The sequence below is a fragment of the Heterodontus francisci genome, chromosome 42 (assembly GCF_036365525.1).
Source record: "Heterodontus francisci isolate sHetFra1 chromosome 42, sHetFra1.hap1, whole genome shotgun sequence".
In the NCBI taxonomy this organism is placed as follows: Eukaryota; Metazoa; Chordata; class Chondrichthyes; order Heterodontiformes; family Heterodontidae; genus Heterodontus; species Heterodontus francisci.
Window position 1 is genome coordinate 27,294,699 of NC_090412.1, and position 13,159 is coordinate 27,307,857.

At 46.1% G+C, this 13,159-nt stretch overlaps 1 protein-coding gene across 2 annotated transcripts in view; it reads left to right on the plus strand.

Annotated features, from left to right (window-relative positions):
* Nucleotides 1-13,159, plus strand: part of LOC137355286 (annexin A7-like) — an 85,836-nt gene that overhangs the window by 68,201 nt on the left and 4,476 nt on the right. For both annotated transcript variants that reach the window (XM_068020242.1, XM_068020243.1), the window contains exons 13-14: nucleotides 9,682-9,757; nucleotides 11,228-11,340. In XM_068020242.1, the coding sequence (XP_067876343.1) occupies nucleotides 9,682-9,757; nucleotides 11,228-11,340 (189 nt within the window). The remainder of the gene's footprint in view (nucleotides 1-9,681; nucleotides 9,758-11,227; nucleotides 11,341-13,159) is intronic.

The following is a 13,159-nucleotide window of genomic DNA, read 5'->3' on the forward strand; positions in this document are numbered from 1 at the left end:
CGCTGCACTCCCTCTATAGCAAGAACATCCATCCTCAGATAAGGAGACCAAAACTGCACACAATATTCCAGGTGTGGCCTCACCCAGGCCCTGTATAATTGCAGCAAGGCATCCCTGCTCCTGTACTGGAATCCTCTCGCTATGAAGGCCAACATACCATTTGCCTTTTTTACCGCCTGTTGCACCTACATGCTTATCTTCAGCGACTGGTATACACGAACACCCAGGTCTCGTTGCATATTCCCCTCTCTGTTTATAGCCGTTCAGATATCTGCCTTCCTGTTTTTGCTACCAAAGTGGATAACCTCACATTTATCCACATTATACTGCATCTGCCATGCATTAGCCCACTCACTCAACTTGTCCAAATCACCCGGAAGCCTCTCTGCATCCTCCTCACAACTCACCTTCCCACCCAGTTTTGTCATCTGCACATTTGGAGATATTATATTAAGTTCCCTCATCTAAATCATTAATGTATATTGTGAATAACTGGGGTCCTAGCACCAATCCCTGTGGTACCCCACTAGTCACTGCCTGCCATTCGGAAAAAGTCCCATTTATCCCTACTGTTTGTTTCCTGACAGCCAACCAATTTTCTATCCATCGCAGTACGCAACCCTCAATCCCATGCGCTTTAATTTTACATGCTAATCTCTTATGTGGGACTTTGTCGAAAGCCTTCTGAAAGTCCAAATAAACCATATCCACTGGCTCCCCCTCATCAACTCTACTAGTTACATCCTCTAAGAATTCTAGTAGATTTGTCAAGTATGGTTTCCCTTTCGTAAATCCATGCTGACTCTGCCCGATTCTACCACTGTTCTCTAAGTGCTCTACTATAAAATCTTTGATAATGGACTCTAGAATTTTCCCCACTACCGACTTCAGGCTGACTGGTCTATAATTCCCTACTTTCTCTCTACCTGCCTTTTTAAATAGTGGGGTTACATTAGCTACCCTCATCTGTAGGAACTGTACCAGAGTCTATAGAATCCTGGAAGATGACCACCAATGCATCCACTATTTCTAGGGCCACTTCCTTAAGTACTCAGGGATGCAGCCCATCAGGCCCTGGGGATTTATCTGCCTTCAATCCCATCAATTTCCCCAACACCATTTCTCTACCAGTACTGATTACCTTCAGTTCCTTTCTCTCACTAAGCCCTGTGTTCCCCAACTTTTCTGGTATGATATTTGTATCCTTTGTGAAGACAGAACCAAAGTATGCTTTTGTTGGACAGCCATTTCTTCATTCCCCATAATAAATTCCCCTGTTTCGGGACTGTAAGGGACCTACATTTGTCTTCACCAATCTTTTTCTCTTCACATATCTATAGAAACTTTTACAGTCAGTTTTTATGTTCCCCGCAAGTTTGCTCTCCTACTCTATTTTCCCCTCCTTAATCAATCCCTTGGTCCCCCTTTGCTGAGTTCTAAACTGCTCCCAATCATCAGGTCTTTTGTTTTTCCTGGCAAATTTATATGCCTCTTCCTTGGATCTAATGCTATCTCTAATTTCCCTTGTAAGCCATGGTTTCGCTACCTTTCCCATTTTACTTTTGCGCCAGACAGGGATAAACAATTGTTGCAGTTCATCCATGTATTCTTTAAATGTTTGCCATTGCCTATCCACCGTCGTCCCTTTAAGTAACGTTTCCCAATCAGTCATGGCCAACTCTCACCTCATACCTTCGTAGTTTCCTTTACTAAGATTCAGGACCTTTGTCTCAGAATCAACTACGTCACTCTCCATCTTGATGAAGAATTCTATCATATGGTCGCTCATCCCCAAGGGGTCTCACACCACTAGATTTGTCAATTATTCCTCTCTCATTACACAATACCCAGTCTAGAAAGGCCTGTTTCCTGGTTGGGTCCAGAAAACCATCTTGTATACATTCCAAGAATTCCTTCTCTACGGTATTGTGACTAATTTGATTTGCCCAATCTATATACAGATGTTCCTTTATCGCATGCATCTCTAATTTCCTGTTTAATGCCATTCCCAACATCACCACTGCAGTTTGTGGGTCTATATACAACCCCCAATAATGTTTTTTGCCCCTTCGTGTTACTCAGCTCTACCCATACAGATTCCACATCGTCAGAGCTAATATCTTTCCTCGCTATTGCGTTAAATTCCTCTTTAACCAGCAGTGCGACTCCACCGCCTTTTGCTTTTTGTCTGTCCTTCCTAAATACTGAATATCCCTGGATGTTCATTTCCCATCCCTGGTCACCTTGCAGCCATGTCTCCATAATCCCAACGATATCATACCCGTTTACATCTATTTTCGCGATTAATTCATCCACTTTATTGCATATACCCTTCCTGGGGTGCGGTGCCCAGAACTGAATACTGTACTTCAGATGGGGTCTGACCAAGACTCTGGACAACTGAAGCATCATAGAAACATAGACAATAGCAGCAGGAGTAGGCCATTCGGCCCTTCAGGCCTACTCTGCCATTGAAAAAGGATCGTGGCTGATCGTCTAATTCCCAGTTCTCACTTTCTCCCCGTTTCCCTTGATTCCTTTGGCATTAAGAAATATATCTATCTCCTCCTTGAATATACTTAATGACTTGGCCTCCACTGCCTTCTGCAGTAGAGAATTCCGCCATCTGAGTGAAGAAATTTCTCCTCCTCTCGGTTCTAAATGGCAAACCCTGTATCCTGAGACTGTGACTCCTGGTTCTGGACACTCCAGCCATCGGGAACATCCTCCCTGCATCTAACCTGTCTAGTCTTGTTAGAATTTTATAGATTACTATATAGCCCTAGTTAACCCAATCTCTCATGTCAATCCTGCCATCCCAGGAATCAGCCTCGTAAATCTTCTTTGCACTCCCTCCAAGGCAAGAATATCCTTCCTCAGATAAGGAGACCAAAACTGCACACAATACTCCAGATGTGTTTAAAGGTCTGCTCAAGTCACAAAAAAAGCCCGACCCGAACCTGACAGAACCACATCGGACCGGCCCGAATCCCTCCATTTTACCCCTGAGCCTGACCTGATCCTTGCCCGATCCGACCACCGCAATGTCCCCTTTACTTACCTTCCGACTCCCAATCTTCAGGAAGCTGCAGCATAAGCGTGATGACGTCATAGAGATGCTCACTACGCAGACTCGGAGTTTCCCTGCTTGACGCCCCGGACTCGCAGCTCAGATAAGTTTTTAACACTTATCTGCAATTCTTGCTATGCGTCCGAGCCGGACACGGAAGAGCGGCCCGACCCGAACCAGAAAAGTTTTGTCGGGTCTCATCTGGTTCGGGTCGGGTAGCAGGCCTTTAGATGTGGTCTCACCAAGGCCCTGTATAACTGCAGTAAGACATCCTTGCTCCTGAACTCAAATCCTCTTGCAATGAAGGCCAACGTACCATTCGCCTTCCTGAGGGCTTGTTGCACCTGAATGCTTGCTTTCAGCGACTGGTGTCCAAGGACACACAGGTCTCATTGCACCTCCCCTTTTCCCAATCTATCACCATTCAGATAATCTGCCTTTGTTTTTACAACCAAAGTGGATAACCTCACATTTATCCATGTTTATACTGCATCTGCCACTTCCAGCTTCCTTGAGATCGAGGCCAACCCTCATGCATATCCATATTCCCCCATCTCCAGATGAATACACACTACGCAGTGCTCTAAGCTTCTGCCTTTGGATATGATCAAACAATTTAAAAGTCCTTTCTACCTCCCTCAATGGTTTAGTGAGATTTTTCTGTGAGTAGCAGCACACAGAGCTGATTGTCACTGTAGGTAGCTGTTCGAGCTGGGGCAGTGTCCGAGCACTGCAATTGCTCTCTGTATCCTTGGCTTATGGAGGGAGATCTTGACCATGGTTCTCACTCCTGATGGTGGTACAGCCTACTGTAAGTGCCCACATGGGCAATGAATGAGGAGGACAGGGTTTTAGGCCCAGTTGCTTAGCAACAGTTAATGTCCAAGCTTATTCATTGAAAAATGGCCAACTGAGGGTGATATCTTGGAAAAATGTTGACAGCGGAATGTTACTGCAGCATAGAAGCGCAACATTTAGCTGAGGAGTAATGGAGAGAAAAATAGTGGAGCAGGTTTGCAAAGAGGAAGAAATTCCATTCAAGAAAAATCACTTCTTTAACTGGAGTGGTAATGGTTTAACTTCCAGCCTGAAATACAATTAAACGATTACGTGACGGGAACTTGTTGGATATATGCCTGAAATGGAAAATGTTTCAGGACTATGGGAAAGAGTGGAGGAGTGGGATTAATTGGATCGCTCTTTCATATATTCTCTGACTATATCCAAACAGTCCACTAGTGTTGTGATTTGTGTATGTGAACGCCCAGGTCATTTTGATTCTCCACAGTTCCTAATTTCTCACCGTTAAGGAAGTATTCTGATTTTATCTTTATTGGATCCTCTTTATTGTCCACTGTTGTGACCTCAGTGAGACTGTTGATGTTAAAATTTAAGATATGAACCCCCAGACCAATTTAAAGAATTACACGTCAAGATTTCACGTGTTAAGACTTTTATTCTAACAATTAAACTGAGAAATCCCCATTAATGAAATAGTACTATAGCTGATGCCCCAAATTACAAAGATATTTTCTTTACTTATTAAAATACTTGAAAACTTCACAGCGCACTTATACGTGACATAGTCCTCTTTGGTGAAATCTCTGCCATTAAAATTCCCAAACACCCCTCAGTTGCAATGGGTTGGATTTCCCAGACCTTTCTCCAAGTAAATATCCTCTTCGCTCACTTCTGAGCACTTTCGACCTGGACATCTGTGGAAAAAGTGGGGTTACTGTTGGTTTTTACCTTCTCCACAAACTTCAACTTCCAAAACAAGTTGACGTCTTCACAGCCTTTCACTATATCTGTTTTTTTTTCACTAAGAGCAGGTGTTCCCCCTCCTCACTCACCTCACCTCACCTCACCTCACTCACTCACACACTCTCTGTCGCTCCCCCCCCTTCTCTCTGTCGCTCCCCCCCCTTCTCTCTGTCGCTCCCCCCCCTTCTCTCTGTCGCTCCCCCCCCTTCTCTCTGTCGCTCCCCCCCCTTCTCTCTGTCGCTCCCCCCCCTTCTCTCTGTCGCTCCCCCCCCTTCTCTCTGTCGCTCCCCCCCCTTCTCTCTGTCGCTCCCCCCCCTTCTCTCTGTCGCTCCCCCCCCTTCTCTCTGTCGCTCCCCCCCCTTCTCTCTGTCGCTCCCCCCCCTTCTCTCTGTCGCTCCCCCCCCTTCTCTCTGTCGCTCCCCCCCCTTCTCTCTGTCGCTCCCCCCCCTTCTCTCTGTCGCTCCCCCCCCTTCTCTCTGTCGCTCCCCCCCCTTCTCTCTGTCGCTCCCCCCCCTTCTCTCTGTCGCTCCCCCCCCTTCTCGCTGTCGCTCCCCCCCCTTCTCTCTGTCGCTCCCCCCCCTTCTCGCTGTCGCTCCCCCCCCTTCTCTCTGTCGCTCCCTTATCGTGGTTGGCACTGCTGGTTTTCTTTATTGCAGCCTATCTGCCTTCAGAAAATCTGTTAAATTTATATGGAATGAAAAGTCCATTGTCATTGTCCATTTCCAATATGCAAAGTCCAGAAGTCTGGCTTTAGCAGAGCCACCCAGGCTTTCCATTGTCTCCAGGTGGTAACAGCTGCCATGCACATTTGTCTGCTCAGAATCACTGACTCCTTCATAACCACTGGGAGGGTGAAACCCATTGTTCTTAACCCCTGCCGTTTCTACTTTTCAAAGTAAATCTTGTATCTGTATTCTTTGGCCTGATGACCAAAATTTCTGTCTTGTCTTTAGGTAGAGTGGATGAGGTCACCTGACTTCTGACTCCATCTTAAGCTTTTAAAATTCAGTTTTTAAAACATAATCATGCTACAAAGTCATACCACTCTTTTAATCTATGTCCTTTTGTAACCTCCTGCTTCCATCTACAGATTCCCCAATAAGGTTGCATGGGAAACACGACTAATCACATCCCACCAGAGTGCGTTCCTTTATCCCCACACTGTCTTCTAACTCCCAACCAATTTCCAACCCATGTTGCAAGGTTAGCTCCAAATCCATGCCCACAATCTCTTATGCGGAAGCCTGTCCGCCATCTACAAGGCACAAGTCAGGAGTGTGATGGAATACTCTCCACTTGCCTGGCTGGGTACAGCTCCAACAACACTCGAGAAGCTCGACACCGTCCAGGACAAAATAGCCTGCTTGATCAGGATTCCATCCACCGCCTTAAACATTCACTCCCTCCACCGACGCACAGTGGCAGCAGTGTGTACCATATACAAAATGCACTGCAGCATGCCACCAAACCCTCGACCTCAACCACCTAGAAGGACAAGGGCAGCAGACATATGGGAAAAACAGTGTGCTGCAAGTCACACACCATCCTGACTTGGAACTTTCTCACTGTTCCTTCGCTGTCTCTAGGTCAAAATCCTGGAACTCCCTTCCTAACAGCGCTGTCAATGTACCTACACCAGATGTACAGCAGCGGTTCAAGAAGGCAGCTCATCACCACCACCACCACCTTCTCTAGGGCAATTAGGGATGGGCAACAAATGCTGGCTTGGCCAGCGACACCACATCCCATAAAAGAAAGAAAAAAGGATGCAAACTCTTAATTCTGCCATTTCCTTACTTTCGATGACCATATCGCCTGCGTCTGTCTTTAAAGGGCCCATGTTTCCATGAGCCACTCACTTTATTTGAGTTTATTTACAAAAGTTTTTACTGTTAGTTTTCATATTCCTTTTTGAAACCTCATTACTTTTAGAATCTTAGAATGGTTACAGCACAAAATGAGGCCGTTCTGACGTTTGTGTCCGTGTCAGCACTCTGTAAAATGTACTCAGCTAGTCCCACTCCCCTGCCTTTTCCCCTTAGCCCTGCAATTTCTTTCTCTTCCGATAATTAATCAAGCTCACTTTTGAAACAGCAGCACCTTGTATTATGTATCTTCGTTAATGTAAGAAAGCATTCCAAGGCACTTTACGGGAGCATTATAAAACAAAATATGACACTGAGCTACATGCAATGTTAGACCAGATGACCAAAAGCTTGGTCAAAGAGGTAGGTTTTAAGGAGTGTCCTAGAGGTGGAGAGATTTAGGGAGGGAATTCTAGAGCTTGGGGCCTAGGCAACTGAAGGTGTGGCCACCAGTGGCGAACTGATTAAAATCAGGGATGCTCAACAAGCCAGAATTAGATGAGTACGTATATCTGAGGGTTGTCGGGCTGAAGGAGATTACAGAGCTAGGGAGGGACGAGGCCATGGAGGGATTTGAAAATGAGGATGGGAATTTTAAAATCAAGATGTTGCTTGACTGGGTAGGTCTGCGAGCACAGGGGTGATGGGGGAACAGGACTTGGTGTGAGTTATAACAGAGGCAGCAGAATTTTGGACGACCAATTATACGGAGAGTATAATGTGGGAGACCAGCTAGGAGTGGATTAGAATGGTCAAGTCTAGAGGTAGCAAAGGCATGAAAGAGGGTTTCAGCAGCTGGTGAGACAAGTGTGAAGTCGGGCGATGTTATGGATGTAGAAATATGCCGTCATGGTGATGGCACGGTTATGTGGCCAGAGATTCATCCTGGGGTCAAATGTGACACCAAGGTTGTGAACAGACTGGTTTAACCTTAGACTGTTGCCAGAAAGAGGAATGGAGTCAGTAGCTAAGGAGCAGAGTTTTGAGTGGAGACTGAAAATATTGGGAAGACAGAAGCCATTGTTTAACAGGAGGAAATTTCTGCTCGTCCAGTACTGGATGTCGATTAAGCAGTCTGCTAATTTTAGCAACATTGGAGGAGTCGAGAGAAGTGATGAGCTGGGTGTCATCAGCGTATATGTGAAAACTAACACAGTCACCGAGGGGCAGCATGTAGATGAGAAATTGGAGGGGGGGTGCCAAGGTTAGACCCGTGGGGGACACCAGAGGTAACAGCGTGGAAGCAGGAAGAGAAGCCATTACCAGTGATTCTCACTGCGACTGGATAGATAAGAATGGAACCAGGTGAGAGCAGTCCCACCCAGCTGGACGATAGTGAAGAGGTATTGGAGGAGGATGGTGTAGTCATCCATATCAAAGGCTGCAGAGTTTGAGAAGGAAGAGGGAAAGTTTATTTTTGTCAGTCAGAAAGGATGTCATTTATAACTTTGATACGAACTGTTTTGGTACTGTGGCGGGGATGGAAACCTGAATGGAGGGATTCAAACGTGGAGTTCTGGGAAAGATGAGCACGTATTTGGAAGCAGCAACACGTTCAAGGTCTTTGGAGAGGAAAGGGAGGTTGGAGATGGGAGTTTGCAAGGACAGTGGGATCTCGAGGGGTTTTTTTTTGAGGATGGGGTGATGATGGCAGATTTAAAGCAGAGAGGGACAATGCCTGGTGAGAGAGAAGTTAACAATATCAGATAACATGAGTACCAGGAGGGGAAGGTGTGTGGTCAGTTTCGTAGGAAAAGGGTTGAGGGAGCAGGAGGTGGGTCATGGGGATGAGTATAGCTCAGAGGACATGGGAGAAACTAGCCAGGATGAGTTCAGGGCAGCAGGGAGCATCATAGGAAGTTTGATCAGTGGGCTAGTGGAAGGGAGGGCAGCTGATCAGATCTTCTCTATATTATTGACAAAGAAGTCCATGAGCTCTTTGCACTTATTGTTGGAGGTGAGGGTGGAGGGGTGTGGGGTTTAAGATGACTGTTTGCAGTAGAGAAAAGAAGCCAGGCGTTCCGAAGAAGGGTCACTGACCCGAAATGTTAACTCTGCTTCTCTTTCCACAGATGCTGCCAGACCTGCTGAGTGATTCCAGCATTTCTTGTTTTTATTTCAGGCGTTATCTTTGTATTTCAGGATGATAATGGAATAGCGATCACTGTTTGAAAGCCATGATTGAAGCTGCCTCCACCACACTCAGGAAGTGCATTCCAGATCCTAACCACTCAATGTGTTTAAAAAAAAAAGTTTCTCATGTCACCATTGGTTCTTTTCTTTTGCCAATCATGTTAAATCAGTGCTCTCTGGTTCCGGATCCTTCCGCCAATGGGAACAGTTGCCCCCTATCTGCCCTGTCCAGACCCCTCATGATTTTGAACACCTCTATCAATTTTCCTCTAAACCTCCTCTTCTCCAAGGAGAACAGCCCCAGCTTCTCCAATCTATCCACGTAACTGAAGTTCCTCATCCCTGGGACCAATCTCGTGCATCTTTTCTGCACCCTCTCTAAATCCTTCCGAAAGTATGACGCCCAGAATTGAGGCCAAACTAGTATGTTATAAAGCTTCTCCGCAACCTCCCTGCTTTTGTACTCTCTGCCTCTGTTTATAAAGCCCAGGATCCCGTATGCCTTACTAACCACTTACTCAAGCTGCCCTGCCACCTTCAGTAATTCGTGTCCTTTTGATGCTTTTTGCAGCACTCTGTCTGCTGGATTTTGAGCTTTCCTTTTATTCCGTTTGTTTTAGCTCGATGCTATTTGTTACTTTGTTGATCATGTTAGCTTAAACTGTACAATTGGAACGTTTGCCGTTTTAGGGGTCAGTACTGGTATTCTGGCAAATACCTCCTTTGAATACCTTCCACATTAGCGGATTTTCCTTTTTTATCTCCAATTTAAGCCAGCTTCTTCAGGTCTCATTGTTAACATTTTGTTGGATTGAACTTTGTTTTTCAAGTGTTTTATTTCCTCCGCAGTTAGCTAACCGTGAGCTGCTGAAAAGCATCGACAGGGAGTTTTCAGGATATGTGCGTGACGGAATGCACGCCATCGGTAGGTTTAACACGTCACTGTTACAATCATCGGTAGCTTGCACAATTTGCATTTGGCTCCTTCAGTGGTGAATGATACAATACCACCAGCTCCCAGCCCCCTATCCATCTATTGTTTCCCCCCTCCCCCCCCCCCCCCTTCTCTTGCCTCCTCTCCTCCCACCTCATCACTGCCCTTCTTTCGATCACAGACCCCTTCCACCATGTTCACACTCTTCCTGCTATATCCTATGCTGTTAAAATCATGATTCCTTGCAGTCTTCTGCTCTGGATTGTTTTACCCTGGGCCAGGAGCCTGTACTACTACTACCCATGCTTCATGCGGAGGGCGGTGGCGTAGTGGTGCGATCACTGGACTAGTAATCCAGAGGCCCAGGCTAGTGTTCTGGAGACGTGGGTTCGAATCCCACCATGGCAGATGGTGAAATTTGAATTCAGTTAATAAATCTGGAATTAAAAAGACTAATGGTGACTGTGAAACCATTGTCGATTGTTGTAAAAACCCATCTGGTTCACTGCTCTCCTACAGGGAAGGAAATCTGCTGTCCCTACCTGGTCTGGCCTACATGTGACTCCAGACCCACAGCAATGTGTCTGACTCTTAACTGGCCTCTGAAATGGCCTAGCAAGCCACTCAGTTCAAGGGGTGAGCAATAAATGCTGACCTAGCCAGTGACACCCACATCCCACGAACAAAAAAAAAAATCCCTTCATTTGAAAACAACGCCCTCTTAACCCATCTTGGCGTCACCTATCCACTTGATCAGACTCACCCGTTCTTTGTCCAATCTGGTGTCTCCTCCAATCTCTCCATTTCAATCTCACTTGGCATTTTTTATTATTGCACCTCTATGAAGCTCCTCAGGAAGTTTTATGTTGGTTAAATGACCCTGGATATAGACCAATTAACCTGGAAAATTTACCAAAACCTCTTGCTTTAAGAGAAGGCATTTCAGTTGGAGGGGGAGAAAAATAGAAAATAGGAGCAGGAGTAGGCCATTTGGCCCTTCGAGCCTGCTTCGCCATTCATTATGATCATACCTGATCATCCAACTCTGTAACCTGTTCATGCTTTCACCCCATATCCTTTGATCCCTTTCACCCCAAGAGCTATATCTAACTCCTTCTTGAAAAGAGTGTTTTGGCCTCAACTGCTTTCTGTGGTAGCGAATTCCACAGACTCACCACTTTCTGAGTGAAGACATTTCTCCTCATCTCAGTCCTGAAAGGTTTACCCCGTATCCTTATGACCCCTGGTTTTGGACTCCCCCTTCATCGGGAACATCCTTCCTGCATCTACCCTGTCAAGTCCTGTTAGAATTTGATAGGTTTTATGGGAGGGAGGAGTGGAAACTGCTCAATTTTCACGGGTGGCCATTAAACAGAGGTGGTGTTGAAATTTCCTAGTGTTTTGATATCTTTTGCGCTGCCAAAGGTTCTAAAGGTTTATCGTCTCTCCTTTCTCTTGCAGTACAATGTGTGGTCAACCGTCCAGCATTCTTTGCTGAAAAGCTCTATAAGTCCATGAAAGGAGCTGGCACCAATGACTCTACTCTCATCCGAGTCATCGTCACTCGCAGTGAGGTACAAACACAGAACCGAGTTGGAGAGTTTCTTTGCAATAGTTTTAATTGGTGTCAGTTATTATATTCTGCAGTCTGTACATGTGCAGCTTACAGGGTCAGTGTCAGTTCCTTACTGGTTAGTTCATCCCATACAGATCTGCAAAGTCCCAGGTTTGATCCCGATCTGTGCCGCGTATATTGAGCAAGTTGCAACCTGGAATGTTCTAATTGAAAGGATGGTGAAGCAGGATTCAATAGTAACTTTCGAATAGGGATGTGGATAAATAATTGAAAAGGAAAACACAGGAACATAGATGCAGGAGTAGGCCATTCAGCACATCAAGCCTGCCCCATCATTCAATACGATCACGGCTGATCACCTACTTCAATGCCTTTTTCCTCACACTGTCCCCATATGTCATTTCTATTTAGAAATCTGTCAATCTCTGCTTTAAACATAAACATGCTCAATGATTGACCTTCCACAGCTCTCTGGGGTAGAGAATTCCAAAGATTCACAGCCTTCTGAGTAAAGAAAAAACTTTGGAGCCATGTGAACAAAGAGCAAACAGAGGAGTGGGACTAATTGGATAGCTCTTTCAAAGAGCTAGCACAAACACAGTGGGTCGAATGGCCTCCTTTTGTGCTGTAAGATTCTGTGATCTCAGCTGAGACATTGACGGTAGCGTGACAGCAAGTCTGCGCACCCCTGAATAGAGAGTGGACAAGTTATGAGCTAGGGTTTTTTCTTTATTCTTAGGATGTGGGCGTCTCTGGCCTGGCCAGCATTTATTGCCCATCCTTACTTACCCTTAAGGTGGTGCTAAGTTGCCGCCTTGAACCGCTGCAGTCCATGTGGGGTAGGTACACTCAAAGTGCTGTTAGGAAGGGAGTTCCAGGATTTTGACCCAGCGACAGTGAAGGAACAGCGATATAGTTCCAAGTCAGAATGGTATGTGACTTGGAACTTGCAGGTGGTGGTGTTCCCATGCATCTGCTGCCCTTGTCCTTTTAGGTGGTAGAGGTCACGGGTTTGGAAGGTGCTGTTGAAGGATGCTTGGTGAGTTGCTGCAGTGCATCTTGTAGATGGTACACATTACTGCCACTGAGCATCGGTGATGGAGGGAGTGAATGTTTGTGGATGGTGTGCCAGTCAAGTGGCCTGCTTTGTCCTGGGTGGTGTCGAGCTTCTTGAGTGTTGTTGGAGCTGCACCCATCCAGGCGAGTGGAGAGTATTCCATCACACTCCTGACTTGTGCCTTGTTGATGGTGGACAGGCTTTGGGGAGTCAGGCGGTGAGTTACTCAAAGAACAGTACTCCAAGCCTGCGCCGATCATGATGCCTGTCTAAACTAAAACCTTTTGCACTTCCGTGGTCCGTATCCCTCTATTCCCATCCTATTCATGTATTTGTCAAGATGCCTCTTAAACGTCGCTATCGTACCTGCTTCCACCACCTCCCCTGGCAGCAAGTTCCAGGCACTCACCACCCTCTGTGTATGAAAAAAAAACTTGCTTCGCACATCCCCTCTAAACCTTGCCCCTCGCACCTTAAACCTATGTCCCCTAGTAACTGACTCTTCCACCCTGGGAAAAAGCGTCTGACTATCCACTCTGTCCATGCCGCTCATAACTTTGTAAACCTCTATCATGTCACCCCTCCACCTCCGTCGTTCCAGTGAAAACAATCCGAGTTTATCCAACCTCTCTTCATAGCTAATGCCCTCCAGACCAGTCAACATCCTGGTAAACCTCTTCTGTACCCTCTCCAAAGCCTCCACATCCTTCTGGTAGTGTGGCGACCAGAATTGTACGCAATATTCTAAGTGTAGCCTAAC